The sequence below is a fragment of the Pseudopipra pipra genome, chromosome 16, assembly GCF_036250125.1.
Source record: "Pseudopipra pipra isolate bDixPip1 chromosome 16, bDixPip1.hap1, whole genome shotgun sequence".
In the NCBI taxonomy this organism is placed as follows: Eukaryota; Metazoa; Chordata; class Aves; order Passeriformes; family Pipridae; genus Pseudopipra; species Pseudopipra pipra.
In genome coordinates, this window is record NC_087564.1 from 293,313 (window position 1) to 313,536 (window position 20,224).

General features: G+C 43.6%; 1 protein-coding gene across 4 annotated transcripts in view; it reads right to left on the bottom strand.

The window, feature by feature from the left end:
* Positions 1 to 1,254: 1,254 nt before the first annotated feature.
* CRAMP1 (cramped chromatin regulator homolog 1) overlaps positions 1,255 to 20,224 on the bottom strand; it is a 49,942-nt gene continuing 30,972 nt past the window's right edge. For 3 of the 4 annotated variants that reach the window (XM_064672397.1, XM_064672395.1, XM_064672394.1), the window contains exons 11-21: positions 18,357 to 18,534; positions 15,029 to 15,210; positions 14,379 to 14,453; positions 13,077 to 13,158; positions 12,276 to 12,380; positions 11,441 to 11,619; positions 10,815 to 10,895; positions 9,262 to 9,496; positions 8,800 to 8,964; positions 7,994 to 8,139; positions 1,255 to 5,714 (exon numbers count right to left, since the gene is read on the bottom strand). In XM_064672397.1, coding sequence (XP_064528467.1) covers positions 5,550 to 5,714; positions 7,994 to 8,139; positions 8,800 to 8,964; positions 9,262 to 9,496; positions 10,815 to 10,895; positions 11,441 to 11,619; positions 12,276 to 12,380; positions 13,077 to 13,158; positions 14,379 to 14,453; positions 15,029 to 15,210; positions 18,357 to 18,534 — 1,593 coding nt within the window. In that variant the 3' untranslated portion in view covers positions 1,255 to 5,549. The remainder of the gene's footprint in view (positions 5,715 to 7,993; positions 8,140 to 8,799; positions 8,965 to 9,261; positions 9,497 to 10,814; positions 10,896 to 11,440; positions 11,620 to 12,275; positions 12,381 to 13,076; positions 13,159 to 14,378; positions 14,454 to 15,028; positions 15,211 to 18,356; positions 18,535 to 20,224) is intronic. The other variant, XM_064672396.1, reaches the window with a different exon arrangement.

Here is a 20,224-nt window from a genome sequence, read left to right on the forward strand (position 1 = left end):
GCAACTCTGCACAGAAAGACCTGGGGGTCCTGGTGGACAACTACCTGTCCCTGACCAGCACAGTGCCCTGGGGGCCAAAAAGGCCAACACTTTCAGCTGAAGGTTTCATTTCATGGCTCCACAGCTTTCCATACATATGCCAAGTAAATTTAGAGGCATAAATTTAGCAGCATACTTTTGTCTCAAAGGATTAAAGAAACCCAACCAAACTAAACAAAAAAGCACCAAAATATGTACTCTCACTGCAATGTTTCACTTTGTTTAATTTCTTGCTTTGCCACTCTTCTGACTCATTATTTTTTTAGTCTTCAGTTTTAGTCATTAAGGGCAAAATTAGCTCATTTGTGAGAAAAGATTCAGTACCAGCCTTGACATAAGGTGGAAAAGATTTAAAGGTCTCTTATCCTGCTGAAGGCTCGCAGTCTGTGGAGGGGAGAAGCTGCATAGAAAGAGCTCAAACCTGGTCATAGCCCAGTTTTCTCAGTGAACAGATGGGAGAGACAAGTCCTCACTCTTTGGATGGGAAGGAAGCCTCAAAATATTACTGATAAGGCTTTTGTTGAGCTTTTCAGAACATTTCTTATCAAGAACACACTTGCAGTTTCTCAATGCAATGTTAAAGCTGCCTTTGTATGTTACAGAGACCAAAATGCTAAAGGTGTTCAATCCTCTTTGGGCTTCCTGTTCCTGAGTGTCCTGGGGTAAAAAGGTGTTTCTGGTAGTGGTTTTATAAAACATGATGGCCTAAAACCAACTTCCACAGCTGGGTTCCTGCTTATCTGAAGCTGTCAGTGGAAAAAAACCCCAAACCAAACCCCAAGATATACACTACCCTTTTATTGTACCTTTTTTCGTGGTGGTAGTTGGGATTTTTCTGGTGTGGTTTGTTTGTTTTTCTCTCTTTCTCCTCCTTGTTACTGGTACCCATGGCCCAAGACAGGCCATTCAGGACAGCCAGTCCTCTTTGCCACCTTTCTGACACTCACCATGAGCAGATGCTACTGAGAATGGAAGCTATCAAACAAAAAAACCCAAACAACCAAAACCTTCTCTGCCCATGGTAAGAAGCATTAAAATTCTGGGATGGGAGATGCCAATGGGAGTTATGCCACTGATTTCACTGCAACTAGAATTTCACATTTGAAGGCTTGGCCTTACAGACAAATTTGAGCCCCTCCCCCATTATGAAGTAAATAAAGGTTAAATGGAAAAATCTAAGAGAGCATGAACAGCAAGGAACACACTGGACGTAAGTTAGACCAAGTATTAGTATGTATTTATGCACAAGAATAAAAACAGCTTTACAAGTTGAATTGGAAATTTAAACAGAGGAAGTTTAACAGCTTTTGTATATTATATTAAATAACCAAAACACCTTTTTCCAAAATTGGTAAAGAATAAATAATATAATTTACAATATGGTACAAAAAATAATCAGTAAGGACAGGCATTCTGCTTTATACATACACTATATAGGTATATTTATAATCTATAAAACAAATTCACATCTCAAACAAGCCAGAAACCTTAGATGATATGGCTTAACTATTATTAAAAGAAACAGCATTAAATTTTGCTGCCAGAACCATAAGCTCTAAAGCAGTTATCATGTTTCAATAATTAATGATAACTTATTGCCGTAGTGCTTGCCAAGGTTTCGCTTAGTTAACATTTACAAATTGCTGTGAAATTAACAGATTCAAAGGTTTGAAAAGGTTAAAAAAAAGTGCAGTACTTTCCTTATAAATGCATCCGAAGTCTGAGTGTAGAAAACAAAATGCAACTGAATTTCCACTCTGCAGTTGGTAAATGAGATGTCTTTGTAGGTTAGATTTGATTCAAGCCACGTAATTCAATTTAGAAATACAGGGGGGTGTCAGAAAAAGGCTGAACAATGCCATATGAAAAACAATTAGTATTCCTATGCTTAGTAAATTTAGTGATATGGGATAAAATGGATTGTGTAGATGATCAGGATGCAACACCCAGCAGAACCTCAGTCAGCGTGTGCATGACCGGATGGACCCAACCCCTGTCTGTGACAACAGACACTGACGCTTCTGCCATTCACCTCATCAGCTACTCAGAACTGCCTGATGATAATCACTGAGAGGGAAAAGCCTAGACCTGGAGGCTGTTAGTGTCCATTTGTCCTCTCCAACATCCACCTCACAGTGCCCTGGAAACAATACTCTCCACCACCTCGCAGTACCTCAGAAACAATCCCATGGCCATTTCACTGTCACTTGCTTGGATTTTGCTTAAGCTGACATTGTCCCATATACAGATTTTCTTACTGCTGGTGGAGAAGCTGAAATAATTAGAATTGAAAAAGTTTTTAGTTTTACAAAAAAACACCCCTCACACACACACGTACTTATGTGTGTGTGTGGATACACCCCCCAGTTTTTCACTTTGTCTCAGGCACAAACTGATGATGACTACTATTGTAAAGCACAGCCACCTAAAATCTAGAGCTGGTCGGATCACAGATGTGTTTAAGTGGCCTTTCACATAGGAAGGGTAACAAATTCTGCATCAATTCAGAATTGCCACAATGATCTCAATTATTGTTAATTTTTTCCCTGGTAAGACTTGTCCTAAAAGGGCTTCATTCTTAAACTGAAGTTTGCAAAGCATTTCATTTCTGAACTCAATTTCTGAACTGAACTTCATAATGCCAACTTTTAAGGGGCTGATGCCAAACACATTTCTAACCCCAACGCTCTGAGTGCAGAACCAACCCGTGTCATTTCCAGTCTGTTACTACTGGGTGGTCCATGCCCACTTGGAAAGGTTCAAGGTATTAAAGTTTTCTGGCATCATCAAAAATAGCCACTTCTGCTGCCTTCATTTTGCAATTGTGTCCTTCCCCTCTGGGAACTGAGTGGGCTGAGCAGGAGCTGACAGCTCCCTGTGGCACAAAAAAAAGCCCTCCCAGATCTGGATGGAGTGCTCTGCTCTCCATTTCGGCTGCAGGTGCAGCAGAGCCAAATCCACTGTCACAGCCGCTGCACTGCCAGCATCAGTAGGGAAGATAAAAAGTTTGTCAAGATACACGTACACTGGAGACCCTCATGCTGGTCTTGTGGTATTTAGAAGTTTAAGAATGAGAGTTCATATTTCTTTTTATACAGTACTTGATTAGAACACATCACATATCCTCCTGCATATTCTGTAATCCACAGCCACAGAAGGTGCCCTCTACTTTTGTCCTGCAAATCTGAAGGATTTTTTGAGACATAGCATACAGGAAAATCAGCATGAGTAATGTAAAGACCCAAAGCCAAGAGGAAACAACCTGGGAAAGCCTGGACCAAAATACAGATCAACTTCAAGGAAAACTGAGAACTTCTAGTGGGAATGACTCTTGATATTAAGGCGGTGTCCTCTCCATACCAAGGGGGAATGCTCAGAACGAAACAGGCCCCAGCGTTCATTTTTGTGGCAGCCTTCAACTTTTCCTATTCCAGGTTCATGTGATTTCCTGATAATTGCATCAAACAAGGGTCTGTAAGAATAATGAAGGAGAAATAATGACAGAAGGACTCAGTGTCTCACAGGACCTACAGTCAGGGTGGGAAGTCAGCCCACAGCTATGAACTTCTCCTTTCTTCTAGTCATGACCTTCCCCCTTGCTAGTGATAGAGGTGTGTCCTGCTGGCAACATCCAACTGTACTCATGCTGGGTTTACACACTGGGTGGCTCCTGTGTCACAGAGCAGAATGCAGCAACCTGGTACGTGGGCTCTTGGAATGTCATCCAAATCTCACCCCTTTCTGAGTGAAACAGGAAGGTTGCTCTGGGCCACACAAAAAGTGCATCAGAAAACTTGTTCCATTTTCTCCTAAAGACAGAAAACATAAGGCCAACTCCAGAGCAGCTAAAAATCATCTGCCTAAAGCAGGGTGAAGGGACTGGGCAAACAACAAACACAGTCAGTGCATCATGAGCAAGGTTACAAGAGACTCCCAGTCAAAGAAATGCCTTGTACAAGTAGCTAAAGGCAGGCAGAACTACATCCACCAAGTATAGTGCAAGTTGGGAAATGAACCCCTGATAACAGCCTAAGGGATGGAGAAGGTTTGTTTATTTATTAATAATACAAAGTTGAGGTTTATATAAGAGCAGCCCCTTGGATAAATTCAGAGCTACTCAAACCAGCCAAGGGACATTCTCTAACTGGAGAAGCAGACAAGTGCTAAAAAAGGGGCACAACAAGGGTATTCTCGCTCAGGACTGGCAAGAAAGGAAATAGGAAAAGTCTCCTGAGTTACAAAGCTAGAACTGACGGACAACCAGCTCTCCAGAAAGTAACCTGATATCCTGTTGAACCCACTGCAATCAGGATCTGGGTCTTTCCTACAGTAAAACACAACATTAAATGCATAGGGATTTCAGAGAGGGAGTGCCAGACCCACTCATGCCTGGGAGTGACTGTAATGAAGAATGATGCCGAGGTATACAGAGCACCTGGAATTCACAGAGCAAGGAGGAAATAAGGAAGGACTAAGGGATTAAGCTAGGACTGGACACCTCTCCTCTTCATGACACAAAACTGATCTTAACCACTTTAGCGTTAACCTAGTATTTGTTCCTACACATTACAATATTCTTTCCTATTTCCTCTCCCAGGTAAATCCTCAGTTTTTGTGAAGAAAGATGGCAATATTTACAGGTTTCCAGCAAAGCCAAGAGTAATTATGACACAGCTTTCCTAGTGTAAGCTCTTTTGCAGTGTTTCCCGACTTAAAAAGCAACCGTTCTTCGGGGAAAGCAGGAAAGCACTCTCCCCACTCACAAGGTGAACTGTGCAATGTGCTGAAGAGTCTCAAAGCTGAAGAATGTGAGTGTAGTCAGGGTGATGATGGTTGTGACGTGATGGGGTTTAAAAACTAGAGGATCCATGCAGTGTGGGAGGAGGGTGGACCAGAGCTCCCCTACCAAACAGGCAAGCAGGAGTGAGCCCTGCTGGAATGGTCAAACAGTCAAACAAACAGAACGGTCTGTAGGAACAGCATCGAGGAGTGGCAGTGCCCTGGGCAGAGTGCAAGAACTTCAGTCTGACTGACTGATAAGAAGAGTGCCAACTAGGACATCTCAAGATGCACAATGGTTCCCCTACCCACCCCTACCCTTCATCCTCCACAACTTCCACGCAGATCCGAAAGCACGGCATTTTGATCACTACTCAAACAATAATTCATGTAGGGGAGCCTGTGGCAATCCCTTCCCTTCTTGAGCCATTTGCTTAGGCCATTCCAAAGTACAAGTCCAGGACTGTCTCACAAACCTGCCATCTTACATCACTGATGCAGGGACACATGTAATGTTATTCCATGTTTTGTTGTTCCCCATATATTGCACATTCCAGGACTTGGAAGTACTTCTTCAGACCTTTGAAGCCAATGCTTCTCTGTTAGAAAGAAGCACACAGGACAGGGACAACTGGGCCTCAGCTGCTGCTCTCCAACCCGCCCTCATCAAGATCCAGCGATGCAAGCTCCAGCTCAGCCAAACAGTCTGCACCAGCCTGCTGGTCACAGCCTCACTGAGAGAGGTCCCCAATTGGGGGACCACCACCTCCTCCATCAAACAGGATCTCCCTGCGAGTTGGCTCAGGTATCGACAGTTCCTGGGCAAGGTCATTAAACCGGGATATGTAATCTATGCTGTTCTCATTCATCATGCAGGCCAGCTGGGAATCCACCACCTAGAAGAGACAGAAGAGATGACCTACATGTCAGTGGAAATTTTGCAGAATCACAGAACTGTTGAGGTTGGAAAGGACATCTTGAGAGCATCTTATCCAACCATCTCACTCAAGAACCGGCTGCCCTGCATGTAGTTGGGCAGGTGCCAAGTACCCCCACGAATGAAGATGCCACAACTCTCTGGATACTTTGTTTCTGTGGCTGACCACCTCACAATAGTTTTCTTGTGTTCAGGTAGAATTTCACATTTCAAATTTTGCCTGCTGCCTCTTGTCCTGAGAAGAGTCTGGTTCTCTCAGCCTCCTTCCCAGCCTCACCTCGTATGAAAGATACACTTCATCTCGCCTGAGCTGAGTTAGAGAACAGCTCTTATCCACAGCTAAATGGAAGCTTCTTAAAAACCCAACCACCCATAGTCTCAGTGGACCTTACCTCAGCATTAAGGTGCACAGCTAGATGCTCTAAAGACATTACCTCTTTTATTTACAAACCGTGTTTGTAAATAAACCTTGACTCTGCAGGACACTTAATAAAAAGTCATTCAAAATTCTGCCATCACTAAACCCATTTTAAATACTTGCTTTCTCTGAAGACCCACACAAGCCCACCTCTCTCACAACTGCTCTGGTGTGCCTAACATAGAGGCTAACCCCATTTTCTTCTAAAGGCAGCTGGTAATATCAAGGTCTGCAATATCAGGGTCTGAAACAGCCAAGGACACACTAAATCAGCATGAGTTCACTGCAGCTCCCAGTTAAAAGGTCTGTACAGAACCTCCTTTTCCAAATCCAAAGGGCAATGGAGGAATTACATGTTCCTTCCATAAGGGCAAGTCCCCAAGAAGTTACAAGGTATGTGATGTTGCACTGAGGTAATGACTGTAAATTGTAGAATATTTGAGACTGGAAGGGACTTGAAGAGGTCTCTAGTTCAACCTCTTGCTCAAAGCAGGGTCACCTATGAGGAGAGACCAGTTTACTTGGGGCTTTATCGATGTGGACACTGCACAACATCTCTGGGCAACACGTTTTCCCGCCTGCCTATCCTCAGGGTGAAAAACCTTTTCTTTAGGTGTAGTCTGAACCTTTTTCAATTCAGCTTTTGCTTATTCCTCCCACCTCCCACCACCACTTTGTGAAGGGCCTGGCTACATCTCCTTGATGACCTTACTGTAGGTACTGGCAGGAAGTAGGGTCACTCCCACCCTGAAGCCTTTAGACATCACTGGTGCTTTGACCCCTGATCACGCTGGTGACCCTCTGATGAACTTGGTCCAGTTTATCTCTCTCTCTCTCTCTCTCTCTCTCTCTCTCTCTCTCTCTCTCTCTCTCTCTCCTATATTGGGTGCTCTAAACTGGTCACAATATTCCAGACATGGTCTCACAGCAGATAGATTAGACTCTACTACTCTACAGAGTAGAGCGGGTTAATCATCATTTTGTTCAGTATCCTGGCCATGCTCCTGTTAAAACAGCTCCCGACACTGTTGATCACCCCAGGTGCCACAGATGCCCCAGCTCACACTCAGCTGGTGTCTATCAGCATCCCCAGGGGCAGCAGAGCTGCTTCCCAAACAGCCAGTCCCCAGCCCATATTGCTGTGGGATTATTCCTTCTCAGGGCAGGACTTTGCATTTTCCTTGCTGAGTTCCATAATATTCCTTGCAGCTCATTCGTCCTGTCTGTCCCTCTGAAAGGGAGCTCTGTCCTGAAGCATGTCACAGCCTTAGTAACTGCTGGGCTTCATTCTACACCTTAAAAGAGTTCAACACAAAGGGACAGCTCTGCCAACAGAGACAATAACTCAGCAGCACAGGACCTTCTGCCATTCTCTCAGGTAACTTTGTATTAGCCATCTCCTGTTTCTTCCTTCTGGATTTATTTATTTTTTCCTACCAGCCCTCCAACTGTACTGTAGCTGCATCACTGTTAACCTTTCTCTTACCTTTAGTACTTTCAGTTCCTGCTCTACAAAGCAGGACATACAGAACAGGACCAAATCTCTCTTTGTCAAAACAAAAATATGTCCAACAGGTGACCATGACCTCCCCCACCAAAAGGAATCTGCTCACAAGAGCTTCTCACACCAGCTCTGATGCCGAGTGCCCTCAGGTCATTTTACATATCTCTTTGTTATGACTCTAGTGCTCTTTTACTGAGCTGGAGCACAGGTGTCAAAGCGCCTTTGCCTCAGAAGTATCTCAGGAGGGTCTGACGGACAGTACCCAGTAACTGCCCTGCAGGAGGAAGCAGGCTCTGAGTGTAGTCTGCTGACATACCTCTGCCACATCTGCCAGAGACCGTGACACAAAGGAATCCCGCGAGTTCCCATCCAGCAGGCTGGGTCCCAGTAAGGAGGTGCCACTGGTGTTCCCAACAGGAGTTGGCAACATTTTTCGTCCCTTCTCCGGGGAGATGAAACTTGCTACAAAGAACAGGAACATCAGTAAGTCACTGCACTGAGTGTTTGCAATTGGGAGGATAAAGAGAAGGACGAGGAAGTAGGACATGGAGGACAGATATCCATTTCTTCTCTTAAAAATGATGTGTTACCAGCATGGACACCATCAGCACACTGCTAAGAGTAGGGACACTCATTACACTGGTGCCATGAAATATTAATGAAAAAAAAAACCAAACCAACAACCAAACCACAGTCAAACCCAGTGACCTCATGTCTTTGAGACAGTGCTTGCCAAGCACACAACAAGGTCTATTTTTCCAGCAGCAAAGCCTAGGGCATCTTTTTGTTTTGGCACAATAGCCCAAATGCCTCACCCTAACTGATGAGTCAGGCTCCAAACAGACTACAAAGAACTTGTCCCAAGGTATGGGTCATAATCTAGCAACAGGATCTTTTCAGGAACAGACTTGCAAAGAGAAAGAAAATGTATTCAGGGCAACACTGTGGAAATGAAAGCAAGAAGTAATGAAAGCAAGACATAATGGAATAATTCTACAAACATCCTACTGGGTTTACAATTTTCCAAAGGATTCACTTCTGATAAAAAGTGCCCTTTTTTTTTTTTTTTTTTTTTTTACAGGAAAGCACTTTTTGGGCACTTCTCTGCATCTGGACACTTACAGAACAAGCTGCTGAGGGAGGAGTCTGTGGAGTCATTGGGGTACCACTGGGGATCGTGGCTGGGAGATGCAATCCAGTTCTGCTGAGGACTACCGGATGGGGACGGAAGACTTTTGGAACTGTCACTGCCATTCAGCTTTGCAGGAGAGAGAGAAACACCTTCACCTGTAACCAATGTCAGGGGGCACTGATTCAGTCAATGCAGTTACAGGACACTGCACCAACTTTTGTTTGGTAAGGAAAAGAATACAAAACAACAAGCCCCTCATCCATATCTGCTAGAAAATAAAGGCCAAGAACAGAATTTTATTTGCAAAACAGATATTAAAAAAAAAAAATCCCACAAAAAAACCACAACCCAAGAACTGCTTTCTGGAAAAGTTTCTGCTGACATGTAAGATGCCAGTGATTTGGGATTTTCTTTTAACTTGACAGGCAGACTTTAGTTAAGCTCAGACTTACTGTACTGGCCAGAACTGATGGCTATTTCAATGATGGAATCACTGATCTGAGTGGCAGGTTCCCCTTGGGAAAGCACATCTTCAGGTGGTCCGGGCAGGGAAATATCCAAGAGAGCAGAAACATTGGGAGGAGAGAGCCGGGTACTGGAAGCTTCTGATGAGGGAAGTGGAGGGGTGGACAGACCATTCTGGAGAGGAGTCTTGGCCAGTTCTGGCAGAGAAAGGACTGATGTGCCCTGTTAACAAGAAACAGAGTTAATTGTTCATAAATTTATGAAGAACTTGGAAATCTAAAAAGCACAGCTTAGCTCCTGAATATCAGATTAAAACCAGACTTTAAGAGGAAAAAAAAATCCAGTAGATAATATTCCTAAATTTAGAGGAATATATTATTTATATAATAAATTTGTATTATTTTCATAAAAAATATCGGTAAGTATGAGCAAATATGCTTCAGCCCATATCCTGCCAAATCATTTGAAAAAACATTCCAAAGAATATTTAAAACACCTACACAACAGAAACAAGCATCTTTGTATGATCATGAAATTAACATAATTTTGATGAATCTACAAGAGAGTTCCTAAGAAATATGTATTAACTTGTATTTGTATAGGCAAAAACCTGTAACTGCTTGAAGAGTATATAGGTATTTTAGACTGATAACTCACTTTTTACTCGCACTTTACAGCCAGACTTCCCACTCAACTCATCTTTAAGGAGTCTCATTACCTCATCTCAGAACTGCAATTTTGTTTTTCTGATGTAGTGTACACAGCTGTCCTGAGAGCAAGAACCAGAACCCAAGGCCCCATTACCCCAATAAATGTCTCACAGGTTCACTTCCTAACTTCTGTGCTATAAAAATTTTTCCTCTCCTTTATGCTCTCCAATCAAACTAATTTGATCTTTTTCACATGCAGGTATCACAGGAAGGGTGGTAAAAGCTTCCACTGAAAACAGAACAGCCTGTATTCTGAGGCTTAAGTATCCAACACTAGGTCCTGCATCCTACTGAAGAGAGAGGTTGGAGACAGGATGACAACACTCCCACAACTTACGTGCTGTCACAGTTACTCTTCAGGTATCTGTCTACGTCTTACTGGATCCAGCACAAAGAACAGAGATCCTCTGGACAGGATTCTGGCATTGCAATTGGGCTTTTAGTCTTAATATTCCTCCTTCAGCAACATCCAGGCAGCAGGACTGCCAGCTGCTGAAACCTCTCCTTGTGATGTCTAAAATACACTCATAGATAGAGCACAGCAATCATAAACTCCTCTGCTCCACCAAGAGATATGTAAAGCCTGTTTGTCCTTCACAGGACAGGCACTGTCAGCCTCACTGTGATTTTAGGGAACAGCACCCACACATATTTAAACAGCTTTCCTGAATTTCTTTAAATTTCTTCAGATGCCAGGGATTTCATTCCCACCAGACAGTGCCAGTGGCGCACGATTACCTGGGGATGTGGGGTTTAAACCAGCAATACCAGTGGTGTTCTCACAGAACATTCCCCACTCCACGGCACTGTTCTCTCAGCACACACTGTACCTGGAAGCCATCAGGAACTGCCTCCTGCTCAGGCCGTGTCGGCAGGTTGATGAATGGTACCCGGCACGCAGGGCCTGAGCCCTGGAACACAACAGAAACCACATGAGTGACTAGCTGGGGAGGGAAGGAACAACGGTATATCACGGTTTATCCTCTTTATACATCTCATGTCTTTTAAAACCGTCCATCAACTCCCTGGGAAAGTGACCAGGACTGACATGGACTAAGGTGTATCTTGGTCGCAGTGAAAGAAACAGCAAGGAGAAATCAGAGTTCCCATTCCAAATACATCTCTAAAAGTCCATGTTTTGCGCCAGATTTCCTCCTGAATTAGTCTATTGAAATGCCACCATTTTTTTTTTAAGCCAGATTTCTGGATGGCCAAGTTCAACACTCACACCTGCAAGCCACTTTACAGGATGGAAATCTGCTCAATGACATGATGGTTTGATCCCTCAACCTCAAAAACACACTACACAACACAGGGTGCTTTGCCATGACAGCAGTGTCTACCACCAAGCCCCAGGAGAAAGCTCACAGAGGAGTCATAATAATACAGCTTTTTGACACAATGAAAGAGCAAGACACTTAAGTACTTGAAAAAAGCTCATTTAAGAGCCTCTGACCTCCACAGTGGTGATGGAGCTTCCGTTCTGATGTGCTACTGCTGGCTCCTGCCCTGTCACCACCGTGGGCACCGCGTCTGGTGACAACGGAGACACACCTGGCAAACCGTCTGCATCCAGGACAGGCATAGGGCTGCCAGGGATAATGCCAGCACTTTTAGCTGCCAAGTCAATAGCACCTTGTGCAAAACAAAAAAAACCAAAAACCACATTACAAGCCTTTTCTTCACTTTGCTGTGATTCTCTAAAAGATGATTTTTTAAAATGACCCAGAGGCAAAACTTAACCCACATAAAAAGTGGCAATGGGAACACCTGATCAGCTGGGTCAGCATCTCCTCTTCACCAAGGGTAGCATTGCTTTTAGCTAAACGGTTTAACTTTTCTGTCCTGTTCCAACCTGTTACCAGGTATATCAAAATAAATGAGAAACATTCCAGTTCTCCCCCCACCCTTTCCTCCTATATTTTTGCTTTTTTGTCCTGCAAATTGGTAAGTATTTTGTTAGGCAATTTCTAGAAGTTTCCTGTGGGTTACTACAGGGGCTCTAGAAACAAGAGAACCTTATTTCATTACCTTGCCTCTAGCAGCCATACAGACTCAATTTAAAACACTTAAGTTGTTGCAAGGGTCAACCTCATCTGGACCTTTTAAAATCCACTTCAAACATCTGAATGTCTTTCCATCCCAAATAATCCTCTAGGTAAAACCTAGAGGCACTCGCTGTTTTCACCTCACTAATCATTCTAATGATGGGACCCACTCTCTGTTGCAAGACAGTTATCTGCCTGGGGGGCACCAGCACGGCTTTTATTGCAGAATTTGGAATGACTTACTAGACAGATGGTTGGTGGCCTGTGTTGGAAGAACTTTGGGCACAATTGGACGAGAAACAGCAGCTTTAGTCAGTGAGGACTGGATTGGCCGAAATGAACCTCTCCCTAGGGGGAAGGATTAATACCTCTCAGGCAAATGAAATCTAACACCTTTAAAGCAGAGCACAACACAGTTCAGTGGAAGCAAATAAATTCCAAGCAGCAGCAAGCCCCAGGAATGCAAGTGATGGAGATGATGGAAGAGAGCTGAAATATGATGTGAACTAACCAGTGCCTTGCCACAGACAGGCAACAGCAAGTGCTGCTGTGCTACTGGGGCTGCTCTCATATTGTCAGTGAAGACAACCCTTAATCTCATGCTGGCTTTGATGGGGGATCACCTGTACTACCACACCTGTACTCAAGAGTGTACCAGCAGAAAAGGACACATAGGCAGTGGATTGATTATACTGTATGAAATTTAGATAGTATGCCAGGTACTAGAGAAACTCCAATATAAAATCTAGACAAATGATTACACACTGCAGAACAAAAATTTCTACGTAATTTGTTCCAAATTTTGTCTCCTGGTTGAGAACTCCTTGCTCTTCCCTACTTTCAGTATTGGGAAATGGAAGAAAAAAATTCTATCACAAGCCTGATTTGCTTAACAATGATCCAGGAGAACAATCCCATCATCCTGTGGGCTGGTGACACTGTTGTTTTGACAGGGCATTTTCCTCTTTTTAGAGCTTACTCCTTTATGCAGTTTTAAGGGTCACTTTTCAGACCAAAGAAGTGCTAAAAGAGACACAGACTCACCTGTAATGGATGAGTTGGATAAGATAGAAAAGGAACAGACATGCTGGGACGGATTTCCAGATGGCCTGGGGAGCAGTGTTCTCTATGTGAGAGAAACAATAAACCAGAACAAGATTTAAACACACAGAGGGTAATGCTCATCTTTCAAAGCACAGAAGTTCATGAGACCATCCAGAATAAGCAGAGTATTTCCATGGCATCGCTACCATGCAGCAGACACAGCAATAAGGTCTGTGTACTCTTGATAAAGAAGTTACAGATAGGAATAATGTATTTTCTCTGTAAACTACTACAAGAGAAAATTTCCACATGAAAAATTCTCAGAGAAATGCTGATTAGAACTATATTCCTCTCTGATTATACTTGCAGTATTTTTCAAATCTCTCACAGAATTACAGCAGTGGTCCTAAGGACAGGACCTAGTCTCTGTGCAAACTGATCTTCCCTTAAAATTGAACAAGTGTGAATTTATGAGACACCTGTATGTACTTCGGAGCTCTTAAAAAACAGGGAATTGCACAGATCTGAAGATCCCAGGATAAAAAAAATTAGTCCAGGGGTAATTTCTGAGTCTCCTACTCTTATACAGAGCAGAGGAGACAAAATGGTATATTGGCACTTGGGAACTTTGCTTTCTCCACTAAGTTTCCATTATGTGGGTTTCAGATTTCTTGTTTGCTCCCTGCCTGTCCATGGTGTCCCAGTGGCACGTGCCTTTTCCCTGGGTTATCACAGCAGTCTGAAGGAGGGCAGTGCCTGTCTGCTGCCAAAGCACCACGACAACAGGCCACCTTTTCCATACGTCTCTTTGCAAAAGCCATTTTTTCCCCTGCGATCATTGTTCTTTCAAAGTGTGTTATGATTTATTTCACTACAGAGGTTTATACCCACCACAGTTTAACAGCCACTAGTGAGCAGGAAGCAGGAAAAGTATCTAAAGGGAGATCTTGCTGTAGTAGGGCTGCCAGCTCCAACACTGCCAGCGCAGGACAGCACAGGGACACGCTGCCTCTGCTTCAGTACCAGCAGGCCCAGGCAGCAGAACCTGCTTCCAGACAGGGGGTTTTTTATTCTACCAAACCACCTCAGGCACTGGACTTCTGCTGTTATTGATATTCCTCATTCAGCGAATGTAACGTGGCTGGTTACAGCAGAGACCAAAATGTCTGTTCCCTTCTATGTTCAGCTTCACTTTTCCAGTGGGTGTATGAGGGAAATTCAATTTTTCATTAGGTTCAAATCACTGTAGCCTTACTGATACCTAGTCAGGGAGCAAAACAGGCATTCACACTTTGCTCTGACCTGTACTACCAACGGCTTCCGCAAGTGCCTGTTCCTTAACTTCCTGGGCTTTGGCAGGAAGAAGTCCGACTGCATCTGGACAAGAACAGGAAATGCATTACAAAGTATTTTAAGCATCCAGACACAGAATAAATTATACCCCCCAGACTCTGTTTGTCAGTAAAGTTGACTCTAATTAAGATACTGTGGTTTATTTCAGACAGCACAATATCCTTTCTGCAACAGTCAGAACATTTTCCACCAAGAACATATTTTTTCTTTATGGAGATAAAGCTTTCTCCCCAAAAAAGGCACTTAACTACTGCAGCTTCCTATGAAGTTCTTACTGAGATTGTATTTGACTTAAATACGTGTTAAAACTAGCTGCACATCAGAAGGGGATCAGTTTTTGCTAAACCTGGCAAATATATTTGCTGGAGCAACTTAATTAGAGAGTGAACCAGTTTCATTGGGCTGTGTGATGGCATTCAGACTCGGGTCTGAACAGGTAATGTCACTTCAAAGCACAGTTATATAGTCCAAATCTGACTCATCTCAGCTAATACAACGTTAGACTTGAGCATCCTGAGAAGCACCAAAATCCCAAAATCCCTGCGATACCTCCTGGAAGCTGGCTCAGGCTGCATTTTCCATTCAGTCACCTCACTTACACTGATGGTGTCCAGGTGCTGCCGGAAGGTCAGCTCTGCTTCCTTGCTGGGCAGGAACAGCTTCCCATGGCGGCTGTTGGGGGGCAGGGTTGTAGGGACTGCAAAGAGCCCACTGTCGGCCTCAGTGCTCCCAGAACTTGAAGGACCAGCCACCAAGAGAGGTCTAGGGAGGCTTCTCAAACCTAGAAGATTTTAACAGCAATTCAAATGAGATGAAATGAAAAAAAAAAAGGAAGTAACTTTTAGTAACTGAAGGATCATAGGGAGAGCTGGGACTTAGGGATTCTGGCTCTGCCACCAGCTGTGTGTGATCCCAAGACAGGAATCTCTCCATACTTCAGTTTTCCCACCTGCAAACCGACAGTATTTACCTGCTTCACAGGGATACCACTAACATTCACTTGCTTTGAAATCCTTAGAAGTAGGGGGTTAAATGCCATTTTACACTGCTAAAGTAACTAGAATTGAAGCTCTCAGTTTTCAGCCCCATACAGACTGTGATAACCAGTTTATCTGTTATCTGTTCAGTTTGTAGGAATACTTGAGGGCCTATCCCAGTAAACAAACTATATATCCCCCACTCCTTACGTAGGGGAAGATAGTACAAACACAGATCCATTACAAACACATCATGAATGATTTATTTACACTCCCCACCCCCCTTTTCCCATAGTAATTCATGGACGAGGACCTGCCTCTTTCCACACAGAACACTGGGTTTCCTTACTCACTACAGCAGAGACATGCAAAAGCGTTCAGAAGTGTTCTGAAGAACATCAAACTTTATTTACTGAACCAATAAACCTGCAGGTTTTAATTATCCTCCTGTTTAAAAGACGAAATGGCCACCTCCACCCTGCTGTTCTAAATTCTTTTTTCAAAGGTTAGTTAAAATTTCAGTGTGCTAATGTACCTAAAAATCAACTAAATGCAGAGGAACACATAAATTTGTGCCTCCTGCCTGACCAAATTACTGCAGGCATTTACTAACACTGTGTGAAGATATAAGGGAGCTCAGTAATTACTGTATACTACAGGTTGCAATCCAGACCACAAAGAATCCTATTTTAGATTCAGAACACCCTTATCAGGGCTCATACAAGGGATTCAATTTGTCTACCAAACAACCCAACTCAGGGTGGGGATCTCAGACTCAGTTACCTTTTTCACACCCTGGAATGCATCCCCAAGGCCCAGGTAGAGTTGCTGAGGGGCTGAACTAGTTAACTGGGTATAACAGTTGTACTGAACACACTTGTACTGCTCCTCTGTTCCCAAAACACTCAGCTGAAGCCAACATGGCATCTTTGATATGTACAAAAGCAGGAATACATAGTCTGTGTTTTCCACTTTGCACCAAAGGCAACCTGCTTCCTAATAATATGTTAAAGCACAGAGCTACTTGTAACCCAGTGGTGCAAATCAAAGACTAACATGGACAATTATATTTGGCTTTGAATCACAGAAGCTCTATTCCAGCAGAACAGGTCTCTGTTTCTAGGGGATCAGATACAAATACTGTTATTTTCTTGCTGTTTCTGCCCAGGATCCTCAGTGGATGAACCTTATCCTTGCTTAAAATGCTTCAGAAAAAAATTTCAAGGCATTAGAGAAGCATGAAGTATAATCTCATAAAAATGAATGTTGCAAGCTCAGGAAGTTTGACTCTATTTCAAGTCTGACTTAAAAAGATTTAAAAAGTCCTTTAAGACTGTGGATCTCACTGAACTGCAATTTATCTGTTTGATCTATTAAATTATTGCCTTTTACTAGATATTTAAGTAAGTGTGACCTTGCCTAGAAGTGCAATGAAGCTTTAGACAAAGGTGAAATTGCTATGTCATTTTAAATGAAAACCACCCAGAGCACCAACCAGATTTTACAGCACCAGTTAACCTGGTCCATTGCTTCTCACAGCAGGGGTGTGAAAAGGACAGCCTAAGAATCACAACTGGTCCCAGTAACCCTAACACCTTCACAGACTTTCCTAAAGTCATAAACAGTTGGTGGCCAATGCAACTGGGCTGAAGCACAGAACTGAAATTCTTGGCCTTCATGGCTGGGGCTCACAGGTTACAGCAGCTGTACCTGCTAGTAAAAGAAAAGGTAATTCATAATCATTCTGTATCTTATAATGACAGAATCACAGAATGATTTAGGTTGGAAGGGATCTTAAATCTAATCTAATTCTAACCCCCCTGCCATGGGACACCTTCCACTATTATCCCAGGTTGGTCCAAGCCCTGTCCAACCTGGCCTTGGACACTTCCAGGGATGGGGCAGCCACAGCTTCTCTGGGCAACCTGTGCCAGTGCCTCACCACCCTCACAGGGAAGAATTTCTTCCTAATATCTAATCTAAACCAAAAATGGCAGGATGGCACAAGAAATTTTCAGTAATTATTTATCAACAAACTTTACACCATGTATTTAGTCACCTGCTCCGTGAGCTGATGCTCTCCTGAGATCCCACACCCTGTGCCCGTCAGCTTGTGCTGGTTTGGGCTGGGAAGGAGTTCATTTTCTTCAGTGGGGCGGTTTTGGATTTGTGCTGCAAACAGTGTTGATGGCTCACGGATGATCTGGTTACTGCTGAGCCTGGCTTACACAGCCTCAAGGCCTCGGCTGCTCCTCACCCAGCACTGCCAGCGAGGGCGCTGGGGGTGCACAAGGAGATGGGAGGGGACAGGACAGCTGATCCCAACTGACCACAGGGGTATCCCAGACCATTTGGCATCATGCTCAGCATACAAAGCTGGGGGGAAGAAGAAGTTAGGGGTGGACATTCAGAGGGATGGCGTTTGCCCTCCCAAGTAACTGTTCATGTGATGGAGCCCAGGTGTTCTGGGGGTGGCTGAACACCTGCCTGCCCAGGGGAAAGGGGAATGAATTCCTTGTTTTGCTTTGCTTGTGTGGCTTTTGCATTTCTTATTAAACTGCCTTTATCTCAAGCCATGAGTTTCCTCACTTCTCCTCCTCCAATTCTCTCCCATCCCACCAGAGGGGAGTGAGTGAGCAGCTGCATGGGGCTGAGCAGCCGGCTGGGGTTAAACCACGACACAGCTCCCAAAACCCACAAACACTCTGTAAGAGCAACTCAGGGGAGTCCTTCTGGATTGTGAATTGCATTACTGATGTGCACTATTATTTGAGATTCAAAGCAGAACTGAATTCTAAAGCAAATTTAACAGACACCAATGTTCTCAGACAGTGAAGTTCCTGAGAGTAAGAACAGTCCTTCTTCCAGTGTTCCACCACTGGGAAGTTCTCATCACCATGTGAGATAGTAATGGGCAGATCTCTTCAAATGGATTTTTGGGAATACTCACCTGAGGAGCTGGAAGCAGCACCAGGAGAGAAAGTCTTGTTGTTGCGAAGGGCAGACTGATTCCGTGCGCAGCCTGGGCTCCTGGTGCTGATGGCAATCACCTTCCCTGGGGGAGTCAAGGACTGCTCCTCCTGAGCAGGTTTGATAGGGGACGTGGCAACGGAGCTCATCTCGGGCGTCTGCAAATGCACCTTAAATGAACACTGTGCGCTGGTACAACCATGTTTTGTGAAACTCACTCTACTCAGGGAACTTGGAAATGAAAATCTGACTAGGATACCTCACAGGACTCTAAGCAATACCTTCTAGCAGGGCTGTGGGGCAGCTGAAATTCCCTTCCTACCTATTCAGCAGTGTTAGATGTCACCAGCTCACCATCATTAATTATGTTACAATTGGGTTAACACTCAACAACCTTCACACAGTTTATGCTGGACAACCCCAGGATAGAAAGAAAAAGAAAAAAAAGTGTTGGTTTTAATTCAGTGCAAAACTAATTTTCATAAACTCCATCCAGAGGGCTCTAGTGGGAAATACATCTGGACAAAAACATTTTGCTCTTAATTCTAATCAAGTAGAGTTTTGAATTTTCTCCCTTCCCTTCTCCTTCACACTGTAACACAGCACAAACAAGAGGCACATGGCAAGGTGCTTCACTAATTTTCCAGGCCTATCCATTTGTTTCATTATGTTGTTTAAGCTGTTTTCTAGAAATCACTCCCTTTTAAGGACTCTGTGTGCAATCATGGGCTTCAAATTACCCCCTCCACTCAAATGCAATGCCATTTGGCACACTTTGTTTTATGCTGGTGATCTTCATTTAAGGAACAAACCACAGCAGAGCTGGCTGTTTGGGCTGTTACAGATTATCTGGAGAAAACAGCAGGGATGCACACAATCAATCCTTCCTCTTAAAATACCCTGTGGCAAAAATATTATGGTTTCTGTCATTATTTGATGAAATGCAACTTTAAAATGGCTACAGTACTTCCAGTGAGGCAGTAAATATCCTCCTGGCCTCCGGAATATCAGTGCCGTTACATTCATGCTGCAATGAGAGTGTCTTCTTCTGAAACACAGCAAGAATAAAGTGGTATTTGATAAATGAAAGGGTGTGTTCCTTCTTTTTGCTGGAATGTATGATATGGTACACATCTGATAGAGCTGCTCTATTGTTCAGTAGCACTGTGCTGCTTTGATTAAAAAAAGTGACAGGGAAACACATGCAAATCATAAATGCTGTTTTTTTCTGCCCCCTCTTCTACCTCTCTCCCCCCCAAGCCTCAGGGATGTCCCTCTTTGTAGTCTGTAATTGTTTTATCATGTCATGTCTAGCTGTCACCTGTGTCACCAGAAGTAGAAGTAGATGCCAAAAGAGGAGACAGTGTCCCAGATCTGTGAGATGTCAGACCAAAAGCCTTTGCAGTTTAAACAAAGTCTATATGTGGAGCTGCATCTGAACAAAGATGGGTTTAAATTTATAAAATCCTTCATTCTATGTCTACAGAATCAGGATCAAAAGGAACTTTGATGGGGGCTAAGTCTGCACCAACAAAGAAAGACCAAAGAACTCTGTGTTTGGGAACAGGGATACATTTGCATCCTGGGCTGGAATAGGATCTTAACTCATCGTATCTCCATCACAGGCATATGAGCAGATCTACTGAACTTGGTGTCTTTTTAAAAGATGTTTTACCAAGTTTCAAAGGGCTGCACTAGGTGGAAATGGCTGCCCAGGTATCACAGGGCAGATCTTAAATACAGGTTACAAAGCACAAGAAGAAAAGTTTGTTCATTCTCTAAGGTCTGCCTAAGGAAGAAAGTATTTTTATGGAACTGTTAAACAGCCATCCTGGAGTCTGGGAACTT